The sequence below is a fragment of the Gossypium arboreum genome, chromosome 9 (genome assembly GCF_025698485.1).
Source record: "Gossypium arboreum isolate Shixiya-1 chromosome 9, ASM2569848v2, whole genome shotgun sequence".
Classification (NCBI taxonomy): domain Eukaryota; kingdom Viridiplantae; phylum Streptophyta; class Magnoliopsida; order Malvales; family Malvaceae; genus Gossypium; species Gossypium arboreum.
The window spans coordinates 72,056,838-72,069,831 of NC_069078.1; the positions used below are offsets into that span (position 1 = coordinate 72,056,838).

The following is a 12,994-nucleotide window of genomic DNA, read 5'->3' on the forward strand; positions in this document are numbered from 1 at the left end:
TAAATTGATTCATTTATAGAGAGACTAATTTGATAATAACGCATGGGTCTCTCAGCACTTTTACATTTTTCAAATACATATTTTATCAATATTTTCAAAAGTAATATCTAACCCTAAGACCTAAATTTATTAAAGTTTGTAACAACTCTCTTCCTAAATAAGTACTCTTAACAATAAATTAACAACTAGTCTCCTTTAGTTACTAGTGTAATAATAATAGAGAAAAAATTATTTATTTATTATATATGTATTATAATGTTCAGACATAAAAAAAGAATAGTTAGTACAAATTTAAACTTTAAATTAGAAAAAATAAATAAAACTTTTACAAAAAATAAAACTTCTTCAAAATAAGTGAAAATTTCTCTTCTTTTTATTAAAAGTAAATTAGGAAAGTAATTAAATATTATCAATTAAATTAATTTATTGCTAACACATATATTAAAAAATAATATTTGTATCAAACCTACCATTGTTTAACAACAATAACAACTGTGAATTGCCTCAACTATCACCAAAAGTCATTTACTTCAACAGTTATCATAATGTAAAAATATTTACTATTATTATTATTTGAAATAAAAATGGAGGTTTGAAGTCCTTTTAATCACAATATCTAAAATCTCCAGTATTGACATTCAATTATTTTAAAATTATATGTTTCTTTAAAACATGCATTTGGATTGAATGAAATAGAAACTTGTACAGATTAGAAAGTCACCCATACTTTTTTTATTTTATTTTATTTATTAATAACCTTGTTTACCACATGTGTTATTTGACGCTGATTTCTCAATAAATTTGTTTTTAATGATAAATTTTATTCATACTTATCTAATTATATATTTATATATATATTTATTAGCTATAGAAATTAAAAACTTTCATTTTAAGCATTCGCTGTATTTGAAATTACAAATAGTAAATTAATATGACATTTGAAAAAACAGGTATAATAATAAATTAAACTCTCAATTTTTATATATTATATCAATTTAATCATAATTTTAAAAATAACTCTCAAAATTTATAAATAATCTTAATTTAATCTTAAATTTAAATATATATATATATATATATAAATATTTAAAATATATATACTAATAAATTTAAATTTTATATTAATATTAATATTAAATAAATTTAATTATATTATATTAAATAAAATAAAAATCCCCACCCTTGTCCCTCTTCCATCCACCACCGTACTTCAACATCCATCTTTCCATGCAAACTTCAAATGCCATCGTCCTGCAAATTTCAACCTCCCATTATACGTTTTAGCCATTTCTTGGTGACAAGGCAAAAAAACTCAGATTCCAAGGAACCAAAAACTGCAACAACAGGGCATCGATCTTAGGTTGCTAAAAACAGACGCTGGTCGTGTGTTGCAGTGTTGGATCAGGACCTTCAGATCCTGCTTCCTGGTTAGTCTCATCTACCATTATATTATTTTCCCCGTTTATTTTACAAATAAACAAGGAAAGAAGTGATGTATTTGAGAATGAGTTTTTGAGCAGGAAACTTTGGGTTGTGGGAATTGTGATGACTATCATCCTACCCTTTTAGAGGAGGAAATGCATTGTTAAAAAATATAATCAAAGATCGGTGGTGGGGGTGGGGGGTTTATTTTCTTTAATATTAATATTAATACAAAATTTAAATTTATTATTATATTTTTAAAAATATTTATGTATTTTTAAAAATATTTATGTATTTTTATTTTTTTAAATTTTTTTTAGAATCATGTCAAAATCAATAAATAATATATATATTGCATGAATCACGTTATTTTTTGTTGTCATATTCTTCTAATTTATTTTAAAGAAAAAAAGCAAGCAAGCAGGCAGGGCAGTGACAGTAATAGTAATGCCATAAAAGTAATAAGAAGAGTGGCAATGTCTGCCAGTGTGTCTGAAGAAACAAATGGATTGAAAATGTAAACAGTGTGGATTCTTGTAAGGTTTGGGTAGGTTTTGAGGGTCCCTAGTTTTTAAATTTGGATTTCTCTTACAATCATTTATGTTTACAGTTAGTTGCCTTTCACCACCAACACCAAACAACGTTTTCATCAATGCTTCAAAGGTTACTTCTCTTTCTTTTCTTTTACTAAGTTTAATGAAGAAATTCAGATCCATTTTAGTACTTTAAGACAAAAGTTTGTCTGGTTATAGCAGCATATATAGTTGTTGACGATGATGATTATCAAAGCTGATATTTGATATTTGACTCTTGAATGAACTCAAAAGCCATTTGTTCCCTTGTTCTTTCGACTTACTTGCACACGTTTTTTTTCTCCTTTCTCTAATTATTTTAGTGGTTGTGCATGTGAAGAAGAGAAGTTAGAAATTTTATAAAGTTAAATTTATAATTTTATAATTTTTAGAGGGATGAAAATGAAAATTTATTATTTTTTAAGACGGGGACGCTGCTTGCCTCCCTTGTGTATACGAATATATATACGTGTATATAATGCCGTTATGGAATTAGGTTTGAATTTCGTACCTTTACGTGCACAAAATATTGGAATTTGACTGTTGGTTGATGTTTTCTTGACCCTTTTGGCCTCAGCTCTGCTCAGCTCTTATTGAAACCCAATCAAGCTCTTTAATTTCTGGGTAATTCTTGAATTTGTAGAATCAGAAGAACTTGATGAAAGCTTTTACTTGATTAATTTTCTGTTACGAGATTCATATAATTACAAAAATATTATGGTTTTCAGCAATAGGAAAGGATCCTCGTGGGGGAATTATATTATAATTTATATGCACTGGTTCATTTGTTTATTCCAATGTACTTGCTGTTAGGTTTTCTATATAAAGTTGGTAGAAAATATAGTTTTTATTTTTCTTCTTAGGGAAATAAGGTATTATTTAGTTTTCAATGTACCCTTTTTTCTCCTGTTTCTGTATTGTGTTGTGTTGATGTTTGATACCATTTCAATGGCGATTTTGGATTTTAGTGTGAGGAAGAGAATTTGAAAGCTTGGTAGGGATGAATCAACCCAAAATTAAAGGAAGAGTGGGTAAATACCAAGTGGGAAGGACCATTGGAGAGGGAACCTTTGCTAAAGTGAAGTTCGCGAGAAATTCTGAGACTGGGGAACCGGTGGCACTTAAGATCCTTGATAAAGACAAGGTTCTCAAGCACAAAATGGCTGAACAGGTTTCTTTTTCTAACTCCCTTCTTTTCTTTGTTGAAGGGGAATTATCCCACCAAATTCTATCTATATTTCTTTCTTTTCTGCTTGTTTTTGCAGATTAAGCGGGAAATAGCAACAATGAAGCTGATAAAGCACCCAAATGTCATCCGTTTACACGAGGTTAGAAAATTAAGATTTTTTTTAATTTTATATTATTGAGTTTTCAGAGGTCCAAAAATGAAAATTCTCCATTTAACTAAGAGCTAAAAAAGGAAAGATTTAATTTTTGGGAGGGCTAAAATGCAATTCTCCCGTTTTCTGTTTTGGCTGTAATATTTCAGCAAGGTCTTTTTTGTGTCACTTGTATTATTGTATTGTAGAACAGCATACAAGCAACAATCTTCAACATAATTTCCCAATTTTTTGTTTATATATAAAATTGCATGTATAGGTGATGGCAAGCAAGACAAAGATATTTATAGTTTTGGAGTTCGTCACCGGGGGAGAGCTCTTTGATAAAATTGTGAGTTGTTGAAGTTTTGTTTATTTGCATTTTAGGTCACTTTATTTAGCTTTAATTTTCATGTAAGTCACAATTCTTTAATTTCATCCAATTACATCATTGGACTTCTATTATTAACAAATTAGGTTAACTCCATTCACTAATTCTAAAGAAAAAATGGACTCAAACATGGCTTCCGTAACTTAGCATGATATTTCAAATTCCATTATGTTCAAAAAATAATTAATATATGCATGTTCAGACAACTTTTACATTAAAATTATTCAATGAAATTAGCATAATTGACCTACTTTGTTAATAATAGAAGTTGAATGATATAAATTAAATATTTTTATTTACATGAAAATTGATGTGAAGGAGGTATTAGAGACATTCCTTTCTCTTTTATTTAATGACAAACCAGTGATTATTTTCCACATAACCATTTCTTAAATGAAGGTAAATCATGGTCGGATGATGGAAAACGAGGCACGAAGATACTTTCAGCAACTCATCAATGCTGTTGATTACTGCCATAGCAGGGCCGTCTACCATAGGGACCTCAAGGTATTTTTTAAATTTGGAACCCTTCCATTTTGAATATGTTCATACATGTATATACATATTCTCCTGATATTGTTGCAGCCTGAAAATCTGCTGTTGGATGCATATGGTAATCTCAAAGTTTCGGATTTCGGATTAAGTGCACTGTCCCAGCAAGTCAGGGTAATTATGATATCCATAATATGACAGAATTCTATGCTACCCATGCTCGGGTGTGAGTGTTTTGTGAGAATGTTTACTTGGACTATGTGATTCTGTAAATGCGTAATACTCATTCCATCTTTATTCATGTTTGATCGAGAAATGTTGTGTTGAATATTACAGGATGATGGTCTCTTTCACACTGCCTGTGGAACACCGAATTATGTCGCTCCCGAGGTTTGGAACCTAGTTTTTATTCCAGCATTTGTTACCCCTTCCGAAACCTCTGGTATTTTTAACCATTTCTTTCCTGTTTTTCTTCCTATATAGGTCCTTGATGATCAAGGCTATGATGGGGCAATGGCGGATCTCTGGTCGTGTGGCGTCATTCTCTTTGTATTGCTCGCCGGATACTTGCCTTTTGATGATTCTAATCTTATCAACCTATACAGAAAGGTATGCCATTTTGTGTATGTTACAGTTATCCATTGTCATTTTTGCCTTTTTTTTTCACTCTCATCTTTCTGAAATCTGCAGATTTCAGTAGCTGAATTCACTTGCCCCCCTTGGCTATCTTTGAGTGTAATGAAATTGATAACTAGAATCTTGGACCCGAACCCCATGACTGTAAGTTACAGCTAGTAAAAGTATGACAAAGTAACAGCACTGAATTAGATATACTATTTAATCTTTGAGTAGCATGTTGGGCCTGCATGATTACTTGGAAAATTTTCATCTTCTGTAATTATCGAGTTGCACGAGGTTGATGCATACATCGCTCTTTCGTGTGTTGCAGCGCATTACCATTCCGGAAATTTTGCAGGATGAATGGTTTAAGAAAGGTTATAAACCCCCGGTGTTCGAGGAGAAAGACGATACGAACTTAGATGATGTCGAAGCTGTTTTTAAGGACTCTGAAGTAAGTGGTACCAAACAAGTGCTATAATATACGGTTTTTATTAACTTCACTTGTTTTAATAAGTTGGCACTGTTGGTTCTGCAGGAGCACCATGTAATGGAAAAGAGAAAAGAAGAAGAACAACAACCAACAACTATGAATGCTTTCGAGTTAATTTCCATGTCGAAAGGGTTAAACCTCGAGAATCTGTTTGATGCAGAACAGGTTTGTATTTATAAGTTTCAAAGAAAATAAACTGAATGATTATCAAAGAGTATCTTTCCTTTGCATGAGTTTATCAGCATTAGAAGCTGTATGCACCAGTTGTCCAATGCCGGACCGTAACTATTAGTAGTTCAATTTTCTGCAGGGATTCAAGCGAGAAACCAGATTTACGTCTAAATGTCCAGCTAATGAGATTATCCATAAGATCGAAGCCGCTGCAAAGCCTCTCGGCTTCGATGTCCACAAGAAAAACTACAAGGTGATCGAATCTGAAACATGCTATGAAGGCAATTATCAAAATCTCTATACTGACTTCACTAATTTCTTATGATTTTATGTTAGATGAGACTCGAGAGTTCCAAAACCGGGAGGAAAGGAAACCTTAACGTCGCGACGGAGGTAACTTACACCAACATTTTTGTTCAAATCCAGGCTTACATTTTTGCAGATATGCAACTTGTTATTATTATGTCAATCAGATATTTCAAATGGCACCTTCTTTACATATGGTCGAGTTGCGGAAAGCAAAGGGGGACACATTGGAATTCCATAAGGTACCACTCGATAAGCTTTTGTCGCATTTTATATGTAGTCAGATGAACTACCGATGAGAGTAACATAACGGCATATGCTCTAATCTGCTTCCTTTATGTTATCCGGACTTGAGGTTCAGTGTCTGTCGGATATTTATGTGTGTCCAACACATGATATACTTGAATTCTGTCAAGTTCTTTCATATATATGGAAAATCATATTCTCATACCCCATGTCCAAATACGTGTTGGAAAATCCACGGGAAGCAGAGGACAAGTTTTGGAAAACTGGATTTATGCATTGATTTAACTGTGGATTCATACAGTGTTTCCATTAATGTACAAGGAAACATGTCCGGTGGTGATGTTTAAGTTTCTTCAGTCAATTCAGTTACATTATTTCTGTTCTAAAGTTGTTTGTTCTTCATTACAGAGATTATATTTTGGTAACCACTGAAACATTCAGTTGTTTTTTGGTTGCTCTGCAGTTCTACAAAAACCTTTCAACATGTCTTGAAGATGTTGTGTGGAAAACTGAGGAGGACATGAAAGAAGTGAAGTAAACAACTTGTTCAATCTTGCCCATGTTTCCTAACTGTAATATGATTTTGATATTTTGTTCATGCTGTTACAAAATCCCCTTTGTTCTATGTTACACGGATTTGGATATCCGTACCCGATGGCAGAAAAAATATAGTTAGACTTAGAAGTAGAACCATGAAAAAAATTTAGAGAAAAAATGATGGAATAAAGCAAATGGCAGAAAATCTGATGCACAAAACAGGAGAACAAAAATTTCTATTCACCATAAATAGAGATTGAAGAACTGACAAAATGAAAAATGAAAAAGGCTCCATGCAAGCCAACTTTCAGTACAACTGAACATGCCTACAGCCAACAATGGAACCTGGATTTTTTATTCTTTTCTGTTGTTTGGTTCATTGATCGGAAAATACACAACGGATAAACAAGACTGAGATACGAGTACCGTGCCATCACCTGAAACCAGTGTAGCTATTTGTACAAAACAGCCCAAGAACTTCACTGACAAGCTCGAAGAACACCAGAAAGAGTTCCATAAAATGTTCCCATAAACTACTCTGATCTTCTTGAGTTCTTTCCCACATTCATGTCTGAACATATCTAGATTTGAAAGAAGAATTATGATGCTTCAAGATTCCGGTACATAGTGATTTCTTGCTGTTTGAAGTACCGCCGATCCTCTTCGTCCACTAGCACAAGATTCAAATAGTATTTCACGCTGAATTTGTTATTGATGTTGCGATATGTTGGTGTCAGTTCATACGGACTTAAGAATAATCTGATTGGGATCGATTCTCCTGTAAAAGCACCAATAATAGCTCAAGTTAGATATGCCTCATGACCCTAGGTGACAGACGTGACTCCATAAAAAAGATCAGACCAAACCAAAATCCAGCATAATCTTTTCACAGTTTAGATACGAGCTCATTGTTTATAGATCTCGGAATAATTAAGACAGAATATTACTAGTAATATTTTGAGCAGAAACATGTAAATACAACAATCAAATTCTCAATTTCATATAGAACTTATAAGTGAAACCCTAGTCTAAAATGATAGTATTGCAACTTAAGTAGTGATCTTGACCAGCAACCATAGCATTTAGCATGCAAGACAGTACTTCTGTCCTATGTTACTTGGATTTGAGTGCAAGTGTTGGATGACATGGGATATATTCAAACTTTACTAAGTTTTTTCATGTATTTGGAGGAGGATTCTTAGAGAGTCGTATTCTCATACCCATGTCTAAATATAAGTAGCACATTGATACTTCAAAAATGAAGTTGTAGCAATGTAGCCACTGTCATGCTAGAATGAAGGTTTTAGAAAGTATATTGTTCCACCAATTCATCAATACAGAAACCTCAAGGCAAATACTAACACTAGCACGAATTCTATAAAAGCATGGCTGTAAAAGTGTTCTGTGCTAAAGAATATCCGAGATATCTACAGAGAATTCTAAATCTGTGATATTAAAAATATAAGTTAGAAAATATGGTGTGAGATATATAAAGTTTTCTACGGTACCTCTTACAGGAGCACCATCCATCAACTCGAATTTAGCAAGGGTTTCTGTCTCAACATATGTATTTGGCCCTGATCCAGTTGATTCTCGACGCCTGATTTCAAGCTCCATGTTTTTTAGCTTAATTCTAACAAGAAGAAAATATATCTTGCCAATAATGACATCCTTCAAATGATACCTGAATAATTGAAATCCATATAAACAGATTAGTATCCTTCCAAGCTGGTAAAATAATTGGCATCAGATTTTATACAAACTCCTGCTTAGAAATGCACTTTTGAGTGACGTACTTGCTTTTACTGTATTCAAATTCGATGTGTAGACAATCCTCAATCCCAACTTCCATCTAGATGAACAATCAATGCAAATAAATAAAGTCAATAAGAAATTCCAAAATATCAGAATCGGTATGGAGTATACATCATATCCACCAGCAAATCACCAACAAACAATTGAAGAAACAGTTCTAAGGTCATTGCAATTACTATCATGGAAACTTTGGGAATATCAGCCATTAGTGTGGGAGAGTTTATAGCACCATGTAACTTGTAAAGGGACTAAATGATCATCTCTTTCAGAAGAACCATGATAAGAGTAACTCAAATTTAGGCATGGAACATCATGATATGATAGAAGTATTTTAATTTAAACCTCATCAGTTTACCTGAAAAAAATAAGCATCGGGAAATAAAGGGAAATTTCCTTACCTTAATACTGTTATTGATTGATGGAGGAGGAGTATAATTGCGGACCTGATGCAAAAATATAAAAGAAAAAAAAAGGAAAGAAAAATCAAAATTAATCTGCTATACTATACTCTTAATCCAGGTAATCTAACTAACTGAACAAACAAATAAATACAAGATAGGAAAAAATATAAAATCAATACAAAGTAAAAGGAACCCATTACATCTTAACATGTTGGTGCATTAAGAGGATGAAATGGCCAAAGAAAACAACAATTGACATCTGAGTATCATTAGGTGCTATATATAAGGGGAGGGATCATCAAATACTAATATCTGTAGTGAACACCATATGGTGAAACAATGTTAAATACCAAACAGCTAATCCTTTTCAAAAGGTCCTAAGCTCCAAGATTGAACACATGAAAATTAATAAATTAGTGAAGAAGCTTTATCATTAAAGTCCCAATTTTTCTAAATTCAAAATTCACATCCTAGATAGCGTTCAGATTAATCTATTTATATTCTATTAAACACATGCAAGAAAATTTGTTTTCTAAGTTCAAAATTCATATCCTTTTTAGCATTCTGATTATCTATTTACATTTGATCAATCACATGCAAGGCAAATGATGCTTAACAATTATAACATATTCTATGCAAGGATCTAATGTTGTGTTTCCTTTGACAATGATTATCAAAGAGAATTCTGTGCAAGTAACTTACAGTCATGGATAGGAATAAATTCTTTAGATAAATGATATTACTTCAGAGAAACCAGTCTTATTGGACTCAAAGGATATATAGTAAGAGGTCAAGACTCAAGATCTTAAGGACAACCATTTCACAATTTGATTCCTTATTCTCTCTCAAACCAAGGAAGATGCAAATTATACTTTTGTCAAATCTGCTCCTAGTTGATCAGTTAAGACGCATGAAGATGGCTTCCAACAAAAAAAGGTTACTTCCTAACAACCAATGTTTCACCTCATACCAATCCTTCAAGAGAGAGCAAATCTTGAAGAATGTGAAGATGGTTCCATACTGACCTAGAAGTCATGGATGCAGAAAAAGCCTCTTTTCAAAAGAATAAGGTTGTATATCTATGAAACTCCCTAGACCCAGCAATGACTAAGTCAGAAATGTTGAGCCACCATTTAGATTGTCTAGAAAAGAAAAACTTCCTCATTCTCTCACTTTCAACTCATCCACACCTCATACATTCCTTTTACATAACAAAGTCTTCTTATCAGGAACAGTTAGGTATATGACCCTTATGCCTCATCAGGGCAGTTGAATTAAAAAACCGAACAGTAATGTGACATCATTCTCACATAATCTGAGTCAAATCATAAATAAATATTCAGAAGTTAAAAGGTGATGGATAAATCATGATATCACAATAATGTAAAAGCAATTCAAGTTGCTGTTTCAAGTAGAATAGCATAATAATTCCATACAGTGCTTATGGAGAACACATTACCACAAAATCTTGGTACTCCACAATGTTGCTGACATAGTTTCTACTGATTGTCACTTTCAGTATATACCTATACATGCAATAATGTTTAGATAGATAAGTTTTGTGTTATATCCTATATTAAAGGAGTATACATCAACAAAGTTAAAGTAAACAAGCAGATTATGTCCTTCAGACTCTAGCATGACAGGGATACCACCAATAAATTAAATGGATAGCCTACCTAAGTCTAACATTCACTCCGTTATATGATTCATATGGCATCTCCACTGTAGAGAATTCAAATGGATATGTTTTTCTTTCATATAATTCACCAGGAACATCAAGTTCACGTACTGCAGGAAAAAGATTGAAAATTAGGGAAAACTTAGAAGCAATTTACCATAATAAATGAACCGATATGTATTGTCCCATACAATGCCACCACAAACAAGGAAGGAAAAGGGAGAGGGGGGAGAAGGGAAAAAGCATGTTGAAAACGAATAGTATAACTTGTAAGGACCCATACAACTGTTAGTTAAACTAAGTGCTTCTCAAGCCTTTTCTTATATGGTCAAATACACTCACCAAGAGATGTGAAATCATAGAAGTTGCCTCTGTCAAAATACAATTCTGCAAAGAAGAGAAAAAAAAATGTCATGATCCAGGTATAGCATTCACATGGAGATGTTGCTTTTGAACATTACACATTATTCAAAAAATTTGGAAATAAAAATCACTACAGAAAACTTAAAGTACAGAACAAACTCAACTATAACAAAGAGAAAAACAACATAATAGTATGTAGGACTCAAGGTCTACTCAGGCTAAATTAAAAATACATTTAATATTTGCTTCTTAAGATGTGTTGTATGTAAAAATTTATAGATTAAAAGCGGCAAATAATGGCAACTATATACATATGCTCAGGAAACAGTCAAATGAGGACCTAAAATGAAAGGCATGAAGCAAATGAAGCACACCTATCTGACCAAGGAGCTCAATTTTAACACCATTATGTTCAACCTTCTTCCCATGTATTGGTTCTATAACAACCTGAAGAATCAGTAATAAAAGTAGAATCATGGATACAGTTTTGACTGAAAATTAGAACAAAACTGGTTTGATATAACAAGCAGATAAGCTAAGTCATGAGTTCCAAAATGGCAACATGAAAAACACTACCTCTCCTACAATATTTTCTTGGCTCTGGAAGAGAGCAACCATAACTGTTTTCCCATTTTCCTTCTTTAGCGGAACCTACAAAGTAACATTGATCTATGAAGAGAATATTTGAATACAAAATACCAAAGAAAACATTCAGTAATAAATGTACAATCTCATCTAGAACTCAAGTGCACAACCATTGAACAAAGTTGACCGCATTAGAAAAGAGAAAAACAGGAGGGAAGATAACTAAATGAATTCAAAAGCAACAAAATTTACACACTTATATGTAACTTTTTGCATGCCAAAAAACAGTGAAACAAATTTGTAATGAACAACTACTTAAATCTCAACTTTATTCTTTAACTGCCTGGAAACAGCATTAGGGAAAATCACGTGAAAACACCGACTAAATCATAACATTACTTGTAACATAACTGTGTATACAATTGTAAATTCATGCATTTTGCTTTGTATCTAAATGCATACTTTTCCTTTTTTACCTAAAATTTGAGAAGCAAGATATACCTGCTTGCGGCTTCTTCCATCAGTGAATGAAATGAAAATATTACACGGTGGCTTGAAAGCTCCAACTAGATAATTCTGCAAGAAAACAAGTACATAAATGTTATCAAGAAGTTGTAAATCACTTAGTAGTTAGGTAGTTCAGATTGTTAGTAGGTTGCTAACATTTAGTTAGTAGCAGTTGAGTCTCTATAGCTAAGTATAAATATGTGTATTAACAATAATCAAAGTTATGCAATATACACTGTAGTTCAAATGTAAAAATATTCATTTACCAGTCATAGTTTTCCACATTATTTCAGAAATAAAATTCTTTTGAGAAGGTAAAAGAAAAGAAGAAGAAGCAAATTCCTGATAAATTAAAAGTTTATTACCATGATGTTTTAGTTGAGTCTTGGATCAAGACTTTTGCTTACCATGAAGAACCTGTACACAGTAACATAAATTATAGGAAATCTGAAATCAATTAATCAAAAAGTAGTAAGAAAAAATGGCCTAAAATCAAAATTTCACCATTTCTTACTTTTCCTCGAAAAGCCTTAGCACTGGAATCAGATCAAAGGAACAACGAGGAAAAGGGGAGAAAATACCTTAACTAGGTTTCTGAGATACGAGGATGGGGGTTGACTGATGAATTAAGAGCAGATCAGCGGTAACAAAAATTTTAAAATATGTATATATAATTAGCGTTTTCTTGGATTCTGCTGCCAGCCGTTCTTCTTTGGAGTCTTCGATGATTTTTACGGTTCAAAACTTTCCATTTTACTTATGACTTTAATAGATAAATTTCCTGGCCAAAATAATAGATCAATAAATAAAAGGGTAAACTACAAGAACAGTCACTAAACTATGCTTTCTGTTTTATTATCATCACTCAACGAGTAATTTCTTTTAGTTACTCGCCAATTAGTATTAGTTGTTATATGAATCATGGAAAGCTAAGGTGGGTATTTTTTATTAGTCTAATAACAATATTTATATATTCTATAAATTTAATTTTAAATTTAAAGAATTCAACAAAATTATTCATTAATTTATACAAAATTTTTATTTTAGTTCTAATTCTAAAAGTTTCAAAAAAAGG

General features: G+C 32.2%; 2 protein-coding genes across 7 annotated transcripts; one reads left to right on the forward strand and one right to left on the reverse strand.

The window, feature by feature from the left end:
* Nucleotides 1–1,184: 1,184 nt before the first annotated feature.
* On the forward strand, nucleotides 1,185–6,641 carry LOC108456926 (CBL-interacting protein kinase 32-like). Of its 5 annotated transcripts, none has more exons than XM_053018858.1 (15): nucleotides 1,185–1,427; nucleotides 2,033–2,085; nucleotides 2,963–3,165; nucleotides 3,260–3,322; nucleotides 3,594–3,665; nucleotides 4,104–4,211; nucleotides 4,290–4,370; nucleotides 4,533–4,586; nucleotides 4,680–4,805; nucleotides 4,887–4,976; nucleotides 5,146–5,268; nucleotides 5,353–5,472; nucleotides 5,618–5,731; nucleotides 5,815–6,026; nucleotides 6,494–6,641. In XM_053018858.1, exons 3-15 carry the CDS (start codon nucleotides 2,995–2,997, stop codon nucleotides 6,552–6,554), a joined length of 1,395 nt encoding a protein of 464 aa, XP_052874818.1. In that variant the 5' UTR covers nucleotides 1,185–1,427; nucleotides 2,033–2,085; nucleotides 2,963–2,994; the 3' UTR covers nucleotides 6,555–6,641. The 5 variants fall into 5 exon arrangements, with proteins under 5 accessions (XP_052874818.1, XP_052874817.1, XP_052874815.1 ...); XM_017755670.2 differs by lacking the exons at nucleotides 1,185–1,427; nucleotides 2,033–2,085 and adding an exon at nucleotides 2,616–2,866 and having other exon boundaries at nucleotides 5,815–5,871; nucleotides 5,952–6,026; XM_053018857.1 differs by lacking the exon at nucleotides 1,185–1,427 and having other exon boundaries at nucleotides 1,820–2,085.
* A 133-nt stretch (nucleotides 6,642–6,774) lies between these two features.
* On the reverse strand, nucleotides 6,775–12,698 carry LOC108456927 (vacuolar protein sorting-associated protein 26A-like). 2 transcript variants are annotated; one of them, XM_017755673.2, is made up of 12 exons: nucleotides 12,434–12,698; nucleotides 12,285–12,336; nucleotides 11,914–11,988; nucleotides 11,404–11,478; nucleotides 11,202–11,274; nucleotides 10,807–10,851; nucleotides 10,463–10,574; nucleotides 10,243–10,309; nucleotides 8,781–8,825; nucleotides 8,364–8,419; nucleotides 8,076–8,251; nucleotides 6,775–7,345 (listed from the first exon to the last, which is right to left on the reverse strand). In XM_017755673.2, exons 2-12 carry the CDS (start codon nucleotides 12,285–12,287, stop codon nucleotides 7,167–7,169), a joined length of 906 nt encoding a protein of 301 aa, XP_017611162.1. In that variant the 5' UTR covers nucleotides 12,288–12,336; nucleotides 12,434–12,698; the 3' UTR covers nucleotides 6,775–7,166. The 2 variants fall into 2 exon arrangements, with proteins under 2 accessions (XP_017611162.1, XP_017611161.1); XM_017755672.2 differs by having other exon boundaries at nucleotides 12,501–12,694.
* Nucleotides 12,699–12,994: the final 296 nt, after the last annotated feature.

Excerpts from the sequence above, each read along its gene's own strand:
- LOC108456926 (XM_053018858.1), top strand. The coding sequence starts at position 2,995 with ATGAATCAACCCAAAATTAAAGGAAGAGTGGGTAAATACCAAGTGGGA. Across the intron at positions 3,666-4,103 it reads GAGAGCTCTTTGATAAAATT|GTAAATCATGGTCGGATGAT; the intron begins GTGAGTTGTTGA and ends TCTTAAATGAAG. Across the intron at positions 4,806-4,886 it reads TTATCAACCTATACAGAAAG|ATTTCAGTAGCTGAATTCAC; the intron begins GTATGCCATTTT and ends TGAAATCTGCAG.
- LOC108456927 (XM_017755673.2), bottom strand. Across the intron at positions 10,575-10,806 it reads CTATGATTTCACATCTCTTG|TACGTGAACTTGATGTTCCT; the intron begins GTGAGTGTATTT and ends TTTTTCCTGCAG. Across the intron at positions 8,420-8,780 it reads CAATCAATAACAGTATTAAG|ATGGAAGTTGGGATTGAGGA; the intron begins GTAAGGAAATTT and ends TTGTTCATCTAG.